Below are 21,065 nucleotides of genomic sequence, written 5' to 3' on the forward strand. Positions count from 1 at the left end.
CATTCTGAAGTAGACGAGTTTCAAGAAAGAAGCCTCCAAATCTCTGGAGTCAACTTACAATGTCCATGTCAATAAACATGCGGTTGTATCTCGACCGGCTAGCAACACGTTGACAAGCTGTTCCCTGATTGCCCTTCTATCGTTGTGATACTTTGCAATGGCGTCGAAAAAGACATATCGATTATTTCTCTCCAGATCTTTCGAAGCTTCTTGCTCACTCTTTTCTATAATGTTATCCACAAAAGCATGGACAGCAGCACAAGAGCGTTTAAACTTTTGACCGCCGATAAGCCAGTAGAAGTCGAGTAGGCGAAAACGTTGTATCACATAGTTCTGTGCAATATCGAATTGCTCTGCGAATTTCTTGCCCTGAGAGAGACTAACGTCCTTGAGGCTATTGATAGATGTCCCGAAGATAAGTTCAGTCGTGGTATCGAGAGTAAGCCCAAAAAAGAGAGGCTGAAGATCAACAGGTTGACCATCTTTCGGAATAAGAGCAATTAAGTTGTCCACATGCTCTCGAAAAATACCAAGGCCTTGGTATTGCTGTCGAGTAAACTGTGGACGCAAAAGGTCCCGTGATCGTTTCCATGCATGGCCATCTTGGGTAAAGATGCCATCTCCAAGTAATGGAAAGAAAATCTTACGACGCAGGCCGAAACCAAAGTCTTTCACCAGCGTTAGCTGAATAATAATGAAGGCATCATGCGTAGTATTCACCCTGAATATTAGACGACATCATTGCCTCTAGATTTCTTGGTTCAATTGTGCCGAATGCACGGGTACCCAAGAACCGCTGCTCCAGAGTACTGCCGACATCTCTAAAGTGGAAAGTGAAAAGTTCCATTAATCGTTGCTCAGAGTCGGCCTGCCATATCTGTATCAAGCGATCTATACCAAAGGGCCACCAATTCCGTAACTTGGCAGCACGTTGACATCCGTATTGATGTATCAAATTCTGGTCAGTCTGTCCAGCGTAACCAATTAGCTTCCAGTCTGCTCTGCTTTCTCTACCGTACCTTGTAGGATTGGTATGCGTGAAGCAGTTCTTGGATGCACCAAGCGACGACCGTCACCACTATTGCTGAATATAAAAAGGTCATCATGGATGATGTCAAGTTCAGAAAGAAGAATTCTTTGGAAGTGCAATCAAGGAAATACACGCCTCGACTCGCAGAAAAGGTAATTGTGTACAGTCCTCGGCTAGACCGAAGTCATTCTTGATGCTCCAATGAATCATGAGGCGCTTATACCTTGTTGGAAAGCCGAGCACATAATGTGACAATTCGGGAGTGCATACATTAGCGTGTATTGTGAGACAGGTCAATTGCGGCACAGTCATTGTCGACTTACCATGTGTACTCGCAGTCGTAGCACTCGTACAAGGGTTGTTATATACCTACTATGTCCAAAGTAATTAGCTATGTCACGAGCTAATCTGTAGGTGGGTTGAGGTGATGCAAATATCCCTGTTCTTTGTAATGTAATAGGTTGATATTAAGGATGGTAAGGTGTGGTTGCTTTTTTTTATTACGATAGCCATACTACATAGTACGTAGCTGATTCGCCCTGCTAAGCCGTACCCTTGTCAACAGGGGGCGGGGGCTGCCTTTTCAAATAGCACTAGTGAATCATGTTCAGGTTGTTTCTGTGTGCAAATTCCAATCTTTCGCTGCAAGCCTGCAGCACCACCAGGGAAAATAAGTAGGKGGGAAAACATTTCCCCCCCCCCCCCCTCCCTTGTCTTCATTCCTTTTTCTTTTCAAACCATTGTAGTGAAGGAAGGGGAGGGGACTACATGGGTTCGTGAAGTAGTTACATATTTAGCCCCGGAGGTCGCTGCTCCAATGTCACAGAATGAATCGGTGACAACGTACTAAGCGGCGCCAGTGAATCGCCAGATTACAATAATTCATGCGGCAATCCGATGTCAGGAATGCCTTCTTCGGCTTCGTCTCATTAATCGCGGAGGTCGCCTATCCCACGGAGCATACTTTATACTACAACGCAGTGTTGTTGTAATCGCCTTCTGTTTTCGAGGATTGGCGAACTTCAAGTTCAATGACTATCTCAGTCATATCACGACAGCGCGGTAATCGCGCGAAGATAAAAGCTGAGTACGTTCCACCTTATAACCCACCAAGTGCAAGTGGTAACAGCGTTTGCTCAGCGTCATTGCTGTACATGGACTTGATGAGGATGCCATAGACGCTTGGACAGCTTCTAACTCGTGCTGCTGGCTACGAGACTTGCTATCTTTCGACATTCCTGTTCGAGTCCTTGTCTTTGCATACGAGGACACTCCCAAGTCGGTTTTCGGAAGTGGTACTGCTGAAAAAATTCAGCGACATGCTCAGACTCTCCTACAGGACTTGTGGAGCCAAAGGGACACTGATGAGATAAGGCAGCGGCCAATCATCTTTATTTGTCATGGCATTGGAGGTATCGTAGTGAAGAAGGCCCTAATATTGTCATCCAACTATGTTGCCCCCCGTTTGGCACATCTGCAATCCATATTTTCCACCACGGCAAGCATCATTTTCATGGGTACCCCTCATCTGGGGATCGAGAAAGACAGATGGCCACTGTTGCTGAGTAGATTCACATCAGTTCTTAGTGATTCAAGTCATCTTCGCTCGTCCATCGAAAAGGGTTCGGAGACCTTGCAAGAAATAACCGACCAGTTTATGCCTCTCATGCACAACTTCAGTGTGTATAACTTCTGGGAAACGGTAGAAACATCATTTGGTCTCTTTAGAGGCTATATTGTCGAAGAATCATCCGCAGCCCCATGGCCTACTGTTGAGAGTTCGGGTATTCATGCAACCCACTCCCAAATGTGCAAATTTCCGGACGAGCATTACCCAACCTATAAGGTTATCTTGGCGGCGTTACGAAGATATTTAAAGGAAGCAGAGCACAAAATTCCCACACGTTTGGCAGCAGCGAGGCATGATATGCGAAACCGAAGGAAAGCAGAAGCACACGAGATACTTGGTTCGAACACTTTCATCAAAGACAACCAGTCAGCCACGCAAAAGAGCCACAAAAAGGGTTATAATAAGCATTTCACAGCCAAAATGCGAGTCAGTGACATCTTCACAGGAAGAGAAGAACTTGCTCGTGAACTACAATCTAGAATACTTCCACCGGCTGACGCCCAAACTCCGTCAAAACAAAAAAGATATGTTTTACATGGTTTAGGGGGCTCTGGAAAGACACAATTCTGCCTGAAGTTTGCGAACGACAACAAGAATAAATTCTGGGGAGTCTTCTGGATCGATGCCAGTAGTGCGGAAACCGCTGAACGTGCCTTTGCAGAAATAGGCATCATGGGAAATCTGGAGGCTAGGCCAGAAGCAGGTTTATCCTGGCTGACTAGACAAGAATTGCCGTGGTTGCTGGTGATAGATAATGCTGACGACATTCGGTTCAATTATGCCAACTACTTCCCTTCTGGAGAGCGCGGCCATATTCTTCTTACTAGTCGAAACCCGGAATGTAAAGTACATGCAACTATTGGATCTAAAGAATTTAGAGATCTCGAAACCGAGGATGCTATCACTTTATTATTGAAAGCAATCTCGAACGATGACGAAGTCTATGTCAAAGAAAAGAGGAGTTCAGCTCTCCCCGTGGTCAAAGCCCTTGGATGCCTCCCACTGGCTTTATCCCAGGCTGGCGCCGCTATCCGTCAGAAATTTTACGCTTTAGAAGAGTATCTCGATATTTTTAGCTCTTACAAACGTTCAATTTTCTCGAAAGGGTATTCACAAGACACGGATTACAAGCACACTATTTACACAACATATGAGGTCTCTTTAGACAAGATTAAGCTTCTCCACTCGAATGCACAAACGGCTGTAGATGCAGTCGAGATACTCCACGTTTTGGCTTTTTGTCATTTCGATGAAATACCATTCTCAGTCTTCGAGAGAGCATGGACCAATATGCATCCAAACCAGGACACAATATCCCCTGTTTCTTTCTCAGAAACCTTCCTAAATCCTATGGAACATGTCTTCTCATTTCTGAGGACATATCATACAATTTTTTCAGCAATCGGCTATAGCGGGCTTCCATCAATTTTCGCGCAGCGAAGGTGGGATAAAATGCGCTTGCGAAACGCCTTCAGTCTTCTACTGCACCATTCACTGATATCTCAAAATGCCTCAGGCGCTACGTGGTCAATGCATCCCATGGTGCAACTCTGGGCTCGACAGAGGCTTTCACCGAAGGCTCAAGGCACTTGGATCGTCATCACCGCCCGTATTTTAGCTGCTGCTGTCAATCCGAGACCTGTTACCACAGAAGAAGAGACATCCTTTAGAAACTCCTTGATTCCTCATATCGATTCATGTCTTCGAGCTGATCCCGATGACTTTCGCCGGGGATTTCAATTCTCTCAAGAGAATCTCAGTGATTTCATGAAGTTCGCCACAGTGTACATTGCAGGTGGGCGCTGGAAAAATGCAATCGAGATACAGGAGCTTATGGTTCATCAGTACAAACGCAGGTTGGGAATTGATGATTGCGTAACGCTCGATGCAATGGCAGAACTTGCTCAGACTTACTGGAACTCCAGCCAGTTACATGAAACCATGGAAGTTCAAACAACGGTCCTATCTATCAGTTTGAAAAGACTAGGTTCTTACGATCCTCGAACTTTGAAAGCGATGGACAGTCTCGGCCGCACATTTTGGCTTATTGGAGACAGGCCAAAAGCAGCCAGTCTAGGAAAGGAGTCAATGGAAGGATTAACGAAAATTCTTGGACGAGATCATCCCTTCACAGTCAATGCGATGCACAACTATGCCAGAGCACTTGCGCACCTCGGCCACCACCAACAGGCCAAAGTCATGCAGTTAGAGGTTCTAGCGATAAGATTCAACCGCAGAGGTTCAAAAGACCCTGATACCTTGGAGGCGATGCAAGAACTAGGAGTCTCGCATTTAGCACTAGGGGAAGTGGATGAAGCGGAACGTCTGATTTCAAATGTTTTGGCCGTTCGAAAGCAGATGCTTGGTGAAGAACACGCATACACGTTGTGGACTATAAATGACCTTGCAAAGGTCCGCATAGCGCAGGGTCGTTCTGCGGATGCTATTGAGATCCTCAAAGAAACGCTAGAGATAGCTACTCGAACCTTAGGTGCAGATCATATTGGTACCTTAATGACAACTCACAATTTAGCTCGTGCTTATTCTCGCCTGGAGCTTTGGACAGATGCCGAGACTCTTTTTCTCCGGCTAATTGAGGCTCAAGTCAGGAATCTCAAAGCTGATCATCCGGATATCTTATATGCCAAACTTGATTTAGCATCGGTCTACTTTGCGCAGAATCTAATGGAGAAGGCCGAGTCTTTGGTTCTAGCAGTCTTTCTAGCGCAGAAAGGCACACTAGAGGAAAACAGTCCGATTCTTCTGAAAACAAAAGAGCGACTGAAACAAATTTATCTCATCCGTGGCAGACTTGAGGAAATGAAGGCTCTTGACAGGGTCGAACTAGACGACAGGCCCCCTGCGACTGGCGGAGTAAGCGACGAAACTCCTGAAGAACACCAGAAGTCTTCCAGACGGTCCTTTACCTTCTGAAACACGTGGAATTGCTCTACTGTTTCTCATTTAAGTCAATTCCTCAAGGGTAAGACGAAAGGTCTCCCTGAGTGTGGAGGCTGTTAGTAAGTACTTGTACCGTCAGCCTTCGAATGAAACGATCTTGGCAGTACGTCGATTCTTGAACAAGGCCTCTTCAGTATATACTACCCGATGTTTAGTGTGTACAAATCTCGCTAATGGCTAATTTGAAAACAATGTCAATTTTTGGCCCCGGAAACTTTATGATTCCTCTACGGATGCGTCTATGGCCTTGACCGCCTCTCCTCCCTTCTCTTCTCTGATAAGGGAAGTGAAACTCATTTCCACCACGATGCTACACAAGATAACACAAACGAAACTTTTAAGATACTTGGATCTATGGATCCAACAGTATAATTTTCAGCCGAGAAAGATATACAAGGCTCATACAGTTCAGACAAAGCTTACTTGGGCAACACTGGTCTGAGATCATGCTAGGCCACTCTTCACACCACGATCCAAGAGAATTCACAGTGAGCTGACTGTGAAGAAAATTTTTTATTCTGTGATCGCGGTAATTCTCATGGAATGTGAATTAAGTAGGAATCGCCGTACCAGTTGTTATAGGAAGATAGGCTTCAATGGACAAGTGAGCACCAAGCAAAGGGATAACCGCGACCATAAGAAGGGTATACGATACACCATCTACTGAAGTAGATGGTCTTTTAGGGGTGCTGGGGACTGATATGTTGAGATAGACGAATCGGGAAACGGTAAATCGCTTACTTGGCCTGATATTGGGTGCGACCCAAAATGCATACATCACACTAGCCAATGCGACGAATTATGCATTTTGCTGATGAAAATGCAAGTACTGAGAATACAGGGGGGAGGCTCTTAAGAAGCGGAGAATGCCGTATATTCAATATCCAGAGTGGGAATCAGGGCAAAGCTCTCTAGGCTGCTGCACGAGGAGGATATCTTAAGATCGTTCAGACACTGCAAATAGATATAGCTATAGCTACTATGTGATGGCTTTTCTCAATTAATGATTCCTTCCCTCTACGAAACGGTCATGTTATTTCCCGAAATATGTAACTGCATAATATTGACTAAACTTATTATCGGTGTGGACAGGCACAGCGCACCGCTTTTCAGGTATAAGTGGGTAGTATAGAACCAAATTAGGTCATTAGAAGCTTACTATACGAGTACTTTGCCCGCGGACATTATAAGTATTGACTTCCACAAGTCATGATCGGCTACGAGAACAAGCAACTAGAATCTATTTCATCATAAATATAACGTAACGTGCCGTAGCACTACAAAAATGACCTGAAGGTAGCTACAAAGAATACATCATAGCTCGGACCTAAGCCGTGGCTGTCTAGGTGGTGTCTACATGTATACCGTTAAATCGTACTTGGGCCACTGCTGCGTTGGTATCGATATATCTTTTTAGGAGATTGACGGAGCGCTTATAGTGACCTATGAAGCTGGTTCGCATGTTCGTCAGCTTAATCTGCCATTGATAAGCGAGTCTAAAGCTAAAAATGGAGCTGTTAGTGCATTTTGTTACTGTAATTAAGCCAACACTTGGGGTCACGACTTGTACGTATAGAAGCCCCATGGCCGATATAGCAATAGTGACATTACTTTTTCCCAGATTCGACATGAGTAAAGCACATATTTAACATATACCTATCTGTCGTCTTGAAATCATATGTTATTCATATAGATTCAGCTTCGTTGTTAATTTCATAGACTGATTATAGGAGGAAGTTTGCAGTACTGGTCTGAAAAAGGAAATGTAGATGAGCCTTTGACTACTGACATTCATAGCAGGACATCGCTACTTATCGAACCAGTTGACATACAAAAGATTGGCCGAATGTCATGTCAGCAACAACAACCAAAAAATAGGGGCGAGAAATTTCTAGCAAGGCTGGAATGGATTAAAGAAAACCTCGATATCAGCGCGAAAACAAAAAAAAAAAAACATACAACAGTTGAGATTCGCTGGTGGTCACCCACCCAACTACTAACCAACCGGCGTGTGGCTTAAGTACGGCTGAGCGGACGGGAAGCCCTGTTTTCCACAGTCGTATGTGTTAATCAGAGCGAAATGATGGTTTATAGAACAAACTGTCCTGCATGGACGCAAGCAAGACATTCGGAACGGGGCCGGATCCTATATTGAGCTTCAAACATCGTGGCGAAGTGTCACATCGATGGAATTAAGGAGCAAGAAAGCGAAATCGAATCGCAGCCGACGGGGCAGTTCTCGAAGCAAAACTGGTATGGGATCTCGAAGCCAGAGAGCGACATCTTGCTGACATTTAGAATTAGGATGGTAGGCAGTCATAAGCGGGTGTACAATTGACCACTATGACTAATTCTTTGTACAAAGTACGACATGCAAAGCAAGGCATACACGTTGTGACGGGAACTCACCAACATGCGCAAACTGTGCGCGTCTCGGTCTTCAGTGCCAGCCATCTGACTTCATTAACCAGTCAGCATGGAGTGACATTCTTGCGGCGGGTTCTTCTAGACGTGAAGTTCCAGGGAAGAAGACTGAATACCGAATTCTGGCCCCATTCAGCGATATTCCCTCGCGAAGCTCATTTTCAGATCCGAGAGCGCACCACAGCCCCAGCTCTGTGGCTGCTTCCAACGAACAGTCTACAAACTTGTCTCAAAAACCACCTCTATGTACGTTAGTCGAACTCAACGATGAATCAGCCTTCTTGCTACAGACATTTAGTGCCAACCTAGCCACATGGATGGATGTTTTCGACTTTGACAAGACATATGAAAGACAGGTGACAAGGCGGGCGTTACAATCGCAGCTATTGATTGATTGTATCTGTGCTTTTACCGCTAAGCACTTGTCCCTGCTAAGCTCAAGCGATGTCTGGGACCCTATTTCCTCTAGGTATTATGGCGAAGTAAGTCTTGGTTGCAATCTTGGTCGCCCCTTCACTTGTGCAATGAAATGCTTATGGCAGTCTACAGTCACTTAATCAGATGATTGAGACATTGAATCATGCGGAGCCGAGTAGCGACATGCTTACAGCTGCGATTCTTCTGAGCAGTTACGAAGCTATAGCAGCCTCCAGAAGTTCACATAAGTCGCACTATAAAGGTGCTCTAAATTTGATACTCACTCGAGGCATTTCGGCTAGATCTATCGGACTTGATAGAGCCAATTTCTTCGTGTATTTACGGCATGAAATCACCATCGCTTTAAACGACGGGCTACCTCTCCAATTTGATCCTCTTAGCTGGAATATTGCAAAGCCAGGGGCGGGCGCCAGTGAAGATAACATTGCCAACTACTTAATGTTACTTATCGGCCAGATTGTGAACGTGATACACAGCGGAGAAGACTCGCTATTAGAGCGGAGAACGTTGGAGAGACAAATTGACGAATGGTACAGTGCTGTCAGTCAAGAATTCCGGGGCATCTCCTACGGTAAAGCCGTCGAGGGCAGACCACAGAAGATTTTCTTCCCGATTCCTGCCACAGGTAAAATTTCCTGTGGTAATTCCATCTGCTGGAATGCTAATTGGATGGTAGCTGCTGCGATGATATGGTTTTATACAGCCCGAATTCTCCTTTCGGCAAAAGAAATGGCTTCTGACCGGTCATATGGACTACTGGTATGTGCGAAATTCCTCTCTCCGAATGCTGTAGGCTATTGACACTTTGGAATATGCAGATAGAACAAAGCTCCAAGTCTATTATTCAAATTGCATCTTCTGTACTACCAGCAAGCGTCCGATGCTTTGCAATCACTCCAATATATATTGGTACGTAAGATATGGATATTCACAGCTTCCCTTTGCGGCTACTAACACTAACAATTCTTAGCTGGCAAATACACTAATGACATTTCGAGTCGAATCCGCTGTTGCTTATTGCTTGATGCCATTGAAAGAGAAATTGGGTATCGTACGCAAGACAAGATAAAATCTCTGGAGGCTATGATTCGCTGAGTACCGCGCATCAATGGGCCCGAGAAAGAATCAATCACATCGATTTATGATGACACCAGAGCACAAGATATAATCATCACGAATGAATGACTGCCTAAGCAAAGACCAATTTCACATATCCGCGTATAGGAGTGGAGGTCAAGTGTATCAACGTAGCCCTAACCTTAAAAATTTCGATGGTATTCTAACACATCTGTAAACCATTGCCAGACATCAGCGCCTTGGAAAAAAAGTGAAAGGGAGGGAAAGCCGAGTCTAACTCTGAAGACGGACCACAGATTTAATTCACTCGTTTCAATTCTACGTCTGCGTTCAATGTGTACAGCAGAAAGAAATGTGACATTTCAAGACTGCTTTGTCTCACCTCCTAATCGCGCAAGTCCCAGTATGGGTGTGTCATGGTTCGCAATCGGGATACTTCGATTCCTAAACACTCTCTCAATCTCCGCCAAAGACTTTCCTTTCGTTTCAACCATGTAGAAAAAACTAACAACGGTCGCTATGGCAGTGCAGCCGCCGAAGAGGAAGTAGGCACTCGGGGCACTCTTAGCAAGCAGAATAGGACTGATAAAGGCGACAAAGAAATTGCAGACCCAATTGAAGCCTATCGGTTAAACTCAGTCAGCAAAGAGATTTACCCAACATGTCTCTGTACGTGGCTATGACAAACCGTATGCTAGGCTAATGGCCTGGGCACGTGTATGCTGAGGTTGAATTTCTGGCGCCCACACCTTGATGCTAATGCTCCAGGTTGTGGCTTKCACAATACAAAATAAGTATATGGACACAATGACGATCCAACGACCAGGCCCTGCATTTGGAATCACCGCATCGCCGGCATAGAGCCCACCGATCAGAACCATAAGTGCTGTTAGGCCTACTCCTCCGACCAATGTGCTGATGCGGCGTCCCCATTTGTCGGCCAGTAGGGTTGCGGGAATACTGCTTGCTACTATGACAATGGCAGAAATGCCGGATGCCTGAGTTTTTTTGGGAGACGGTGAGTTTCTGAGTTGAAGAAGAAAGTTGCGAGTCAGGGTCACGGCTCACTCACCAGAAAGGAGGCTTCTTGACTTTGTAAACCAGCCTGTTGGAATAATTGAGGAGCATACTACACAACGAATATCAGTATCACTACGCGGGCCTGTTGAAGTTAGGAGAGTGTTGGCATGGCATACATAGAGCACAGCATCGATACCACAGAGCTGGAGGAACCCTAGCAAGAACACAGCCAGGAAAGTTTGCTTGCGAACATCCCGAGCCCATAAGTCGTGGAAGCTAGTATGCCTGCGTGGTCTATGAGCCTGTGGACTTGATCCTTCCAAGGCTGCTGTCCCATCCTCATTGGGTAATGATGAATCGCTGTTGGCTTCTCGATCTGCCTGTTTGACTCCCAATTTATCCCATACTTTCTCTGCTGCGCGATACTCTTGACGCCGTATGAGCCATCGTGGAGATTGTGGTAAAAGGGTCAGATTGATCAGAACATAAAAAATCGCCATTACAGTAAGTATAGTATAGGGTAGTCTCCAAGACAACGAGCTCGGAATCTTCACTGTCGCGTAGCTTGTGAAGTAGCCTACCACCAGAGCCACACATGTCATGAATTGTGGACCAGAAGTTAGCGGTCCTCGAGCCTTTGGAGGCGATATCTCACAGATATAGACGGTCTGCGTACTAAAGTAGAGACCATAGCCAATACCCTCAATCACACGTCCCACAGCAAACATCCGTAGGTTTATTGCTGCAGCTTCTAAACCAGTACCCAGGGCGAAGACACTTGCCCCCAAGGCCATTGCTTGTGGACGACCGAGTCGGTCCGCAAGCCTGCCGGCAAACACGGAACTCAGGGCAGCGCAAAGGAGGATAGACGAGACCAAAAGACCATGGACAGCAGGGGATTGTTCGCCAAACTTTTCAACAAAGGTCGTCATGGCAGTGACGGGGCCGATGACACTTGTATCCATACTATTCAGACATCATAAGTATATGATTAGCAGATTTTGACACGTAAATCTATCCACTCTGACGCACCCCAAAAGGAAACCTCCAAAGGAGCAGAGAACACTGGCAATTGTATATCGTGCAGGTCGAAACCATGAGAAACAAGATGTGATGATCAACTTCATCATGTTCTGCACAGTAGGTAGAGTAGAAGAAGAGAAAGGTATAAAGAAAACCATGAATCTGAGAATATCGAGTCAAGTGAACGAGGACTGGGTCGTTGCTGCTTCTTTGCCCACCCCCTCCAAAATACTTTTTCTGTGATCTACCAAGTCCAGAGAAGGCACCTCGCTAGGATGCGGGATCCTTAAGGCTTGACGGCACGGAATATTGGCCACCACATACGACGTACTGTCAGTGAAGACTAAACAGGATCGAGTCACAATAATATCCAGAAGAAGTTTATCAGCTGGGGTACTACAAGCCATTATTGGTCCTATTCTGGCTAAACGGAACATGTGGTTCACACTCGGTATACTTCACGCGTGTAAATTTCCCGTTACGGAAATGGTGTCGGATATCAGTTGGGCCTGTACTGAGGGCATGCAGAGGAGCTAGGTCATGTTTTACTAGCGCCTAGTCATCTATCATGTTGATTGATGTAGTTGAGTGGCTTAAATGTTACCTAGCACCATTCAATTTCAAGAAATGTCGTCTACAAAACCACTAGAAACGACATTTGAAGGTTTAGAGGAAGAACATCTCACAACTGGACTTAGCGCTAAGTAATTAAAAACAATGACGTGACCATGTCAGTAACGGAGTCTAAAACGCCATGTAATCAAGTATGCTTGTATATCCATTCTGGATTCACTCCCTACGCAAGCACTAGCTACAAGGATTATAGAATCACGCCAATATAAGGGGTCCTCTCCATTCCAAGACGACATAAGATTCGAAGAAAAGAGGGACTATAGCACGTTGGGACATGAAATGAGTCAAAGTTCAGGTCATATCGGCACAGCTGACTTGAGTTATGATTGTAATAAATAGACAGTGAAAAGCAATGCAAACACGGGGAATAAAAACGGGAATAGTAACAGGTGTGAAGAAGCGAAGAAAAACGCCTACAAATGCCGTGCAGATGGTTGTAATAAGTAAGTGGGATGCAGTAAGGAAATATGTGTTTTGCCGCTAAGTTGGGGAAGATTTGAGGAAACGAAGGTCGGATCAAGTAACGTGACAAAAAAGGGCTTCAAAGAGGATAAAGCAGTATTCGATACACTATTATTTGACACAACACCCACTCGTACATCACAGTCATAGTTCGTTGAACTCCGTTTAGTATCCCGGTTTCAAAGGACGCTCAAGCTTTGAGAGCAAAGCATCTAGTTCAGTCCAATTGGACAGCGTCATTGCAAACTTGCGATGCTTTCGGGTCATTGTATGCTACCAAATATAAGCTATAGCCAAGAACTTTGGACAAATATGAACATACCTCATCAAAATCGTCGAACTTGTCCCGGCAATTCTCACAGTATCCCGGTTTTGGGTCACGTTGCTTCTCTTTGACGGCTTTCTTCTGTAGAGCCCCTTGACGGTCCGTGTTTTGTGTCACATTGTTGCTTCCATTATCCTCCGATTGCGTGGTGTCTTCTTCATGATGACACATCTGCTCTCTGGGACGCTTCGTCCCGGCAGAGGCAGAAGCAGGTCTCGTATTGATTGGTGGCTCCATGGGTCTGTGGGAAGACGGATTGGCGCTGGTTGTCATGCTTCCGTTGCTCCTCTCCAATACCTTCCGTTTCAGTTCGTGTACCTCTTTACTCAATCCTGCCTTTGCACCAGGTGCGGCAGCTGTCGACGAAACCATTTGTGACCGAATAGCTGATGTGATGTTCGAGGGCTGCATGCCAGAGGCGGCCGGTTCGCGGAGCATAGGCCAGGCTGTAATCTTTCCGGTGGCTTTAATTGGTTGATTCTCCGACTTGACTCGAGGAGGTGCAGGTCGAACAGATAACGGTTTGAGGTTATCTGCCGGTCCTAGCATAGCGACATCATCGTCCTCTTCCAGCCTTACCTGAACTGGTGCATCTTCCTTCTCTGGCTTGGTGGGCAGCACCTGGTTCTGTGCCCGGGGTGCGTTTTCATCTTTCACTTCTTCTCTGACTACAGGCTTCTCCTGTCGCTGTCTCTTTTTCTCCTCCTTCATACGAGCGAGTTCTTTCTTCGTTGGTGGCTCTTCAACGAAAGGACACTTGCCTATAGGAGCACTGCGAAACTGTGGCCAAAGACCATCCTCTTTGACTGCAACCTTGGGATACTCTCTCACCATAACAGGGCGAGTCTTTTCGTCCATATCGTGAACATAGATAAAAGGGCCACGAAAGAAAACCAAATCCTTCATCAATTGAGATGGATCTCGATCAGCCGGTCCATGCAAACGTTCATTCCGAAGCACCTGAGATAGCTCAGTTTCTCCACGGCCCTTGGCGGATACAGAGCCAGCACGACCTCCGGCATATGCCGCTGAAGTGTCTGGTTCGTGAATGGCTGTGAGCATCCGCTGTAATTTTTCAATGGCCCAAATCTTCATGCCCATTTGACGGGCACGATATAGTACATCAGTATTGTTGCCATGGTCCCTTCGATTATCGTTTCTTTCTAGAAGAACCGGATTGACATGCTGAACAAGGGGGCCGTCATTCGAAGTCTGCTCATGCTGGGGTGCTTCAGTCGGACTAGGAATATCGACCTCTGGGATGGGACGAGAGGTGACAACGTGGGTGACTGTACGAGAAAAGAATCTCTCCTCGCGCTGTATCCAAGTTAGTAGATGTTTGAACAGAAGAGACATAAGATAAATAAGGTGAAAGCTTACCGCGCCCAATGCAAGCACTTCCCTCAGGCTTCGGTTACGAATATCCGCCGGCAAACTATCAAAGTAGAACACGAAGCTGGGAAATGCCTTGCGGTAGTGCTTCTGCCATTGCCGAATATTATCCAACTTCTCGGCAGAGGCCTTGTCATATCTTGCATTTCTCGATGCCTGAACCGCACTCGAATCTTTCTGCTCTCTTACTGCCATCAACTTCTTCTCAAACGGAGTCAATTGTGAAGCGTTACTCTTGCGTGAGAACATCCTCGATTCAACACTCATCTGTGGAGCAACCATCGTCCGTGCTTTCAAAGGGGAACCGGGACCGGCACCAGCAGCATGATGATCTTCTCGGTCCACGAATTGCTTTTTGGCAGGAGGCTGACCGAACAGCATGTCAATCCGAGATCCCATCTCGGATCCGGGACGAGCACGCTTTACTGCAGCCGAGTTGCTGCTTCGATGAGGCGAATTGGCGGCATTGGGGACATTGGCGAGGGGTGGTCGTCGTGAGGACATAGCGAATGATGTCTGTGGAGAGGGAGGGACGAAGATAGCTGCCATAAGGTTGGTGTATACGTACAAATGGCAGGCAGTATCCAACAGTAAGGTAGGTACTCAAGGTGAGTGGAGGGGTATGGTCACTGGTACAAGAGCACGCGACGAACCACACGCCCTCTAGAGATCGTGGACGAGTTTAGTGGACCATGGCGTAGATAAACAATTGACACGTCGGTTTTATAGACAGATACTCTGACGAGCGTTGACGGAAGTAGTAAACACTGTACAAGAAGGTATAACAGGGCTGGTGGGCGAGGTATTGGAGGCTGAAAGTGAGTGGTGGTTGGAGGAGAAGGAAGAAGTGAGAGCGAGCGGAAGGCAAGCTTGTTTGTTAGTAGTGGAGCCTTGTTTTGGCACCAAAACGATCCTAGCCCGGACAACCAACCGTAGCGCGACTGGACCATCATTGCAGAAATGACTTACAGCGCGCAGCACATTCTTAATCGCGTCAATTATTTCTTTTTTTTCTGCTTTCCGGATAGTAGTATACGTGAGTACGTGTAGTGCACGGTTAGATGTGTTCATTTTGTTTGATACTTCCGGATCATTATCATCACAACCTCGCCAACGCGTACAACACGGGTCCAAAGGATGAAATTCATGAACAAACTAATTATGATTTTATTATTGACGCCGAATACATGCTTATGAAAACAGATGCCTAATGTACAGTTCCTCTGGGAGATGGGTATCGTCTATGAGCGAAGAGCCTCGATATCGTCAATCTAAACCTTATTAGTATCGTTTGAAGAAACCGGTTGCAAAGTGAAATACCTCTTTGACAGCCTCCATGGTCAGCACAATAGGGTGCTCATCACCCACGCAAACACTGTCTTCAATGCGAATACCAATGCCGCGGAAATGCTCCGGCCACCGCTCATCATTGGGGACATAAATACCACTAAGACATGTTAGCTTCAAGTCTCTTGATTTCAGCATGGAAGACATACGGCTCAATTGTTATACACTGTCCAGCCTTCAGGTTGACGCTCCTTGGGTAACCAGCACAGTCATGCACGTCGAGACCGACATAGTGGCCCAGATGATGCGGAAACAGAGTCCTTACAGCCTGTCACAGATGTCAGCTGGCATCGAATCAATCAAGAACGGCTACCGTACATCACCAGACATATCGAAACCTATCTGCTGTAGTTGTTCCTTCAGGCCTTTCTCCGCAATACCGTGAAGTCGGTCGAGGGATAGATTCGCATCCTCACGGCAAAGTGCCACACAAGTTCTATGTACGTTCAGCACAGCAGTATATAAATCGCGCTGTGGTCCGGTGAATTTGCCGTTTACTGGCCATGTCCTCGTTATATCTGCAATATAGCCTCCGTATTCCTGTTCCTTGATTAGATTGTAGACAAGTAGCAGGGGCATGTCGGGACATACACCGCCTCCGTCCACGAGGACAAGTTGCCCATCTCTCAATACGTCGTCGTTCCGAGTATAATGTATGCTCAGTGCATTCTATCTCAATCAGCGCGCATATTTCTCAAATCTCGAATGTATCACATACCCGTCCTCCTCCAACGACAGGTACAAAAGMACTGCCACTGCACCCATTCACCTGAAATTGATACTGCAAAAACGAAGATAATTCCTTCTCAGTATCGAACTCCTGGCGCATCGAATCCGTAAAAGCACGACCTGAGGCCTGTCCGGCTAGCCGCAGATTCACAACCTCACTCTCGCTTTTGAAAGCCCTCAATTCATTCAATACCGGACGAAGGGGTTTGACTTTATGCGCTTGTATAATCTTTTGGAGGTCGGACTCGGCTTCGCTGCCATATAAATAACGAGTTATCGAGGATCCTGCGGGAGATAAAGATTTGATGTCTGTGTATATCTCGGTTGCTTCGGACAAGATTGGGAGGATAAGTTCTTTGATTCGTTCGATGTTACCGGTCTGTTATTCATTAGCTTCGTTCTCGCTGCGAAGAATCTGTGTTTTCACGAACTTCATCCGCATTAAAAACATCTAACGCTGCTTGAGTTCCTGATCGTGCACCGTCCCACAATTCGATTTTCGGGTCTTTTTCTCGAACGTATAGATGAAAGAGGTGGTTGTCGCCTGATCCGTCGTTTACTGTTTCCATTTAATGAGTATGTATCTAACATGCCCAAGATATCAACTCACTAATTATGGCCAATGCACCGGGTTCATTGAATCCTATCTCGCTCTCAGTACTCCATGTTCTCGTATCAGATGACTTTGTCGCATACCCGTCAGGTAGAAAAAATTCGAGTCTTGTCGGTATTCGTAAAAAACGCCAGCAGCGCGGTACTTGATGTCCGCCGCGGCAACAATCGCAATGGCATTTTTGGGAAGTCGATTAGCGAGTCTCGAACGACGATGCGCGTATTCCTGAGCAGTGATTCCTGGTGTCACTTCATTATTGTCAACAATGCGACCTTGAGACAAAACAGTAACAGATCATCTTGCATATCACCGAATACGGACGATACAAGACTAGGAACTGAACATACATTCGCCCGGCTCTAATAAATGAGGATGTGTCTCATGCAAAGGTTGGCCAAATTGCAATTCGGAGGCGGAGATAGAGGCATAGCTTCTCGTTGGTAGAAAACTCCGATTGAGGAAGACGGCACGATTCGAGAGCAATGGACGCAATGAGGAACTGCAACGCTGGACGTTCGAAATGCGACTGCGCAAATGGTGCAATAATGGGGCGCGTATTGGCATGGTGGAAATACAAACGACGCAATGGTCTTGAAGAGGTGGAACGATCAAACTATGCCATTGATCTATTTTGTAGGTGGGTCTAAGCTTTTCCGGGGAGAAGCCATTGGCCCCGGCGACTGACCGCCCTAGATGTCAATATACAAAGTATAAGCAAAAGTTAAGCTCTTCTAACCACACTAGTTACGTTCGTGAAGGTAAAAGATCCGCCTTGGTAACAGATTACTATGTCTGTATTTTTCGGTCAATACAAGTCATCGTTAAGCCAATCTCCCAATTGGCGGACCCTGGAGGCTATAGATATGTTGATGCCTGAGGCGCTGAGATTGCTCGGGGCTAGTCCACTTTAGGATAAAAGATGCTATCGAAAATGTAATCACCTGTGCACTGATTGGCTGGCTGTCCGCCTCCCCAGATTAGTCTCATTTGGTCATGCACAGTCTCGGCAGTATTGGCCAATCAGCAGCTTTCACTTCTACATTTCCCCTCAGAAACATCGCCGAATGTTTACATTATGTATGTTAACAATGTCCATGATGTTGGTATTTTGAGTTTGGATGAGTCGCAATGTATTTCCGCTTGATGGATTCTTATCAGATTAGGTAAAAGGTCGAGAGTGACTCCGAGATTGTGTTGGTCCTTGTTCATCACTTTATATTTCGACGCCTACCCGAGCATCCCACCTGAGAACTGTAGGAAATTTAACCAAGAGTCTGAATTTGATACACACACTACCTACTCTTGTCTTGAGATATTTTACTTTACAATGGGCCGGACACTGACATATCCCAAGAGGGACATCAATACCGTCAAACGATATGCGCATCGAGGTATGTACACATCGACCAGATATAGTACTCGAGTTATCCACTGACTCATCCTTCAGCAACATACGATGTCGCGGCCATCCATACCATCATCAACCTAAGCCAAGTGCTGCACGTCTCCTTCAGCCCAGGCCCCGAAGACCCATTCCCAGCAACCATCCCCATGATCGGGCAGATGGGATCCTTTGAGTACCCCTCTGCCGACCTGGGCGAACCCCTGGATTGCTACATTCATGGCTACGTCAGTGCTCGCATGGCCAATCTTGCGCGCCAGTCCGAAGAAGGCCTACCCGTTTGCATTTCGGCCAGCAAAGTGGACGGACTGGTGCTGTCGCTCACTCCGTATAACCATAGCTACAACTACCGCTCTGCTATCTTGCACGGTTATGCTAAACTGGTCACTGACGAAGAGGAGAAGATGTGGGCCATGAAAGTGATTACAGACTCCGTTGTGCCCAGCCGATGGGATAACAGCCGCACCCCGCCTGATAAAGGGGAGTTGGCATCCACATCAATTTTGAGAGTCAAGATCGTAGCTGGAAGTGGAAAAATTCGTGATGGATATGCATCGGATGACAAGAAGGACTATCAGAACGACGAATTGACGAGTCGGGTCTGGACTGGCGTGGTGCCTGTCTATGAGGTACTTGGAGAGCCAGTGCCGAATCCTGATAATAAGGTAGCAGAGGTTCCGGGGTATATTCAGTCGTATGTTGATGGGTATACGAAGAAGAGTAAAGATTATGCTCTGGGAGCAACCAAGGTGACTTTACCTAAGGAGGAGCAACATTGAGAAGGACTAGTAATGATTTTGATGACCCTTGTCATGATTTCTTATGTACATTCGAGACTGTGCAAGTTGAACATTATTACCTACCATTCAATCTCACGTAGGGATCGTATACACGCGCGTATATCAACCTCCTCTTGTTTAGATTGATGTAGCAGCATCTCGAAGGATCAGATAGATGGTGCGGGGTGCGGGGAGACGGCCACTGATAAGACCACCCAAAAAAACATTAGTCGGAATTTGTCTCATTATTGACTCAAAAGACTTTAACAGGTCGTACTATGCATCCATCTACTAAATTTTGCTTACACAGACCCTGCCTTCTGATCCGCAAACTTGACAGGCGGCTCCCCAATAGATAAGATCGGATGATAAACGTGGTATGCACGTCACACAAACAACGAACGAGGCTGCAATCTGCGCGCGGCTGAAACAGAACGAACAACTATTTCGGCAAGAGATACACTTTTATATATAATCGACAGTAAGAATCTACGATCTGTCTTCACTTGGAAGCTTTCATTCAGCGCATCGATTGAAGACAACAAACATGCCTCCAATCCCCGCAGCCGAACTTCAGTCCTTTTCCGAACATCTCCAGAAAAGCACCCGAATCCTCGCGCTTCTGGGTGCCGGACTATCAGCATCCTCTGGACTGCCCACCTTTCGAGGAGCTGGCGGTATGTGGAGAACCTTTGATGCAATGTCGCTGGCGACACCTGAAGCGTTCAGCGAGAATCCCGGATTGGTGTGGCAGTTTTATAGTTATCGACGACATATGGCGTTAAACGCGAAGCCTAACCGGGCTCACTATGCATTGGCGAAACTTGCGAAGAAGAATAAAAATTTTATAACGTTGAGTCAGAATGTGGATGGTACGTCGCAGGTCTTTTCACCTTGGATATGGCAGAAAGGACTGACGTGTTTCGATTAGGACTCTCGCCCCGGGCAAATCATCCAGCTGAACAGCTACATCTCCTTCACGGCTCATTATTCGACATAAGATGTACCGGCTTCTACTGCAATTACTCTACGAAAAACGATTTTACAGATCCACTTACCCCGGCACTGGCCATACCAACCCAAGGTGTACAACCCGATCCATCCACGGACGACAAAACAGGCGAAGCAGCGACCAAGACACTATACGAAGCCATGAAATCGACCAGCATAGGGAGAACACCACCAGAGCTAGACATATCAGATCCGCTCGTCCCACTACCGAGTCTGCAAGTCGAAGATCTACCCAAATGCCCCGAGTGTGGAGGCCTGCTTCGACCCGGCGTTGTCTGGTTCGGAGAAGGATTGCCTTCTCAAACATTACGCGCAATCGACGACTGGATAGCGGAGTCTCCGCGCATAGATTTGATGCTTGTTATAGGGACTAGTTCCAAGGTGTGGCCTGCGGCGGGATACGTCGATTATGCGCGAGAAAAGGGCGCGCGGATTGCGGTTATCAATATGGATCGGAATGATGCTCCTGGAGGAGCTAATGGGTTGGACGCGGGCGATTGGTTTTTTGAAGGTGATGCGAGTGAGATTGTTCCGGAGATTCTGCAGAGTGTGATTGGTGATGAGTAGATTTGTTCTGAGCTGGGATTATGGGTGTGTGATTTCGATTTGATAGCGTTAGGCAGCAACAGCATTGCGATTTGGTTGATATATGTCAGTCTATTAAAGCATTTAGTGTTAGTATAAGGATACAATACTGAGCGTGAAGTCTTTCCGCTGTTGTCATAGAAGTAGCTGCCTGCCGTTGCTGGGGCACCCCGCCGCCAAACAA

The 21,065-nt window shown here is 46.4% G+C and overlaps 7 protein-coding genes across 7 annotated transcripts; 4 read left to right on the forward strand and 3 right to left on the reverse strand.

The window, feature by feature from the left end:
• Positions 1–3,080: 3,080 nt before the first annotated feature.
• BHQ10_007989 (uncharacterized protein) lies at positions 3,081–5,594 on the forward strand (the record flags this gene model as incomplete). Its single annotated transcript, XM_040880744.1, has 1 exon — positions 3,081–5,594. One exon carries the CDS (start codon positions 3,081–3,083, stop codon positions 5,592–5,594), a length of 2,514 nt encoding a protein of 837 aa, XP_040736492.1.
• Positions 5,595–8,645: 3,051 nt separating this feature from the next.
• Positions 8,646–9,578, forward strand: BHQ10_007990 (uncharacterized protein; the record flags this gene model as incomplete). Its single annotated transcript, XM_040880746.1, has 4 exons — positions 8,646–9,108; positions 9,160–9,242; positions 9,302–9,392; positions 9,454–9,578. 4 exons carry the CDS (start codon positions 8,646–8,648, stop codon positions 9,576–9,578), a joined length of 762 nt encoding a protein of 253 aa, XP_040736493.1.
• Positions 9,579–9,858: 280 nt separating this feature from the next.
• Positions 9,859–11,512, reverse strand: BHQ10_007991 (uncharacterized protein; the record flags this gene model as incomplete). Its single annotated transcript, XM_040880747.1, has 5 exons — positions 9,859–9,884; positions 9,943–10,182; positions 10,249–10,558; positions 10,633–10,689; positions 10,757–11,512. The coding sequence occupies 5 exons, from the start codon at positions 11,510–11,512 to the stop codon at positions 9,859–9,861; spliced, it is 1,389 nt and encodes a 462-aa protein (XP_040736494.1).
• Positions 11,513–12,863: 1,351 nt separating this feature from the next.
• Positions 12,864–14,919, reverse strand: BHQ10_007992 (uncharacterized protein; the record flags this gene model as incomplete). The annotated part of the gene is made up of 3 exons (XM_040880748.1): positions 12,864–12,971; positions 13,021–14,340; positions 14,404–14,919. 3 exons carry the CDS (start codon positions 14,917–14,919, stop codon positions 12,864–12,866), a joined length of 1,944 nt encoding a protein of 647 aa, XP_040736495.1.
• Positions 14,920–15,656: 737 nt separating this feature from the next.
• Positions 15,657–17,668, reverse strand: BHQ10_007993 (uncharacterized protein; the record flags this gene model as incomplete). Its single annotated transcript, XM_040880749.1, has 9 exons — positions 15,657–15,686; positions 15,736–15,862; positions 15,912–16,030; positions 16,081–16,431; positions 16,481–16,870; positions 16,923–17,050; positions 17,102–17,134; positions 17,188–17,376; positions 17,452–17,668. 9 exons carry the CDS (start codon positions 17,666–17,668, stop codon positions 15,657–15,659), a joined length of 1,584 nt encoding a protein of 527 aa, XP_040736496.1.
• A 763-nt stretch (positions 17,669–18,431) lies between these two features.
• Positions 18,432–19,285, forward strand: BHQ10_007994 (uncharacterized protein; the record flags this gene model as incomplete). Its single annotated transcript, XM_040880750.1, has 2 exons — positions 18,432–18,495; positions 18,552–19,285. 2 exons carry the CDS (start codon positions 18,432–18,434, stop codon positions 19,283–19,285), a joined length of 798 nt encoding a protein of 265 aa, XP_040736497.1.
• A 547-nt stretch (positions 19,286–19,832) lies between these two features.
• Positions 19,833–20,863, forward strand: BHQ10_007995 (uncharacterized protein; the record flags this gene model as incomplete). Its single annotated transcript, XM_040880751.1, has 2 exons — positions 19,833–20,157; positions 20,217–20,863. The coding sequence occupies 2 exons, from the start codon at positions 19,833–19,835 to the stop codon at positions 20,861–20,863; spliced, it is 972 nt and encodes a 323-aa protein (XP_040736498.1).
• Positions 20,864–21,065: the final 202 nt, after the last annotated feature.

Source organism: Talaromyces amestolkiae, assembly GCF_001896365.1.
Source record: "Talaromyces amestolkiae strain CIB chromosome Unknown scaffold17.1, whole genome shotgun sequence".
In the NCBI taxonomy this organism is placed as follows: domain Eukaryota; kingdom Fungi; phylum Ascomycota; class Eurotiomycetes; order Eurotiales; family Trichocomaceae; genus Talaromyces; species Talaromyces amestolkiae.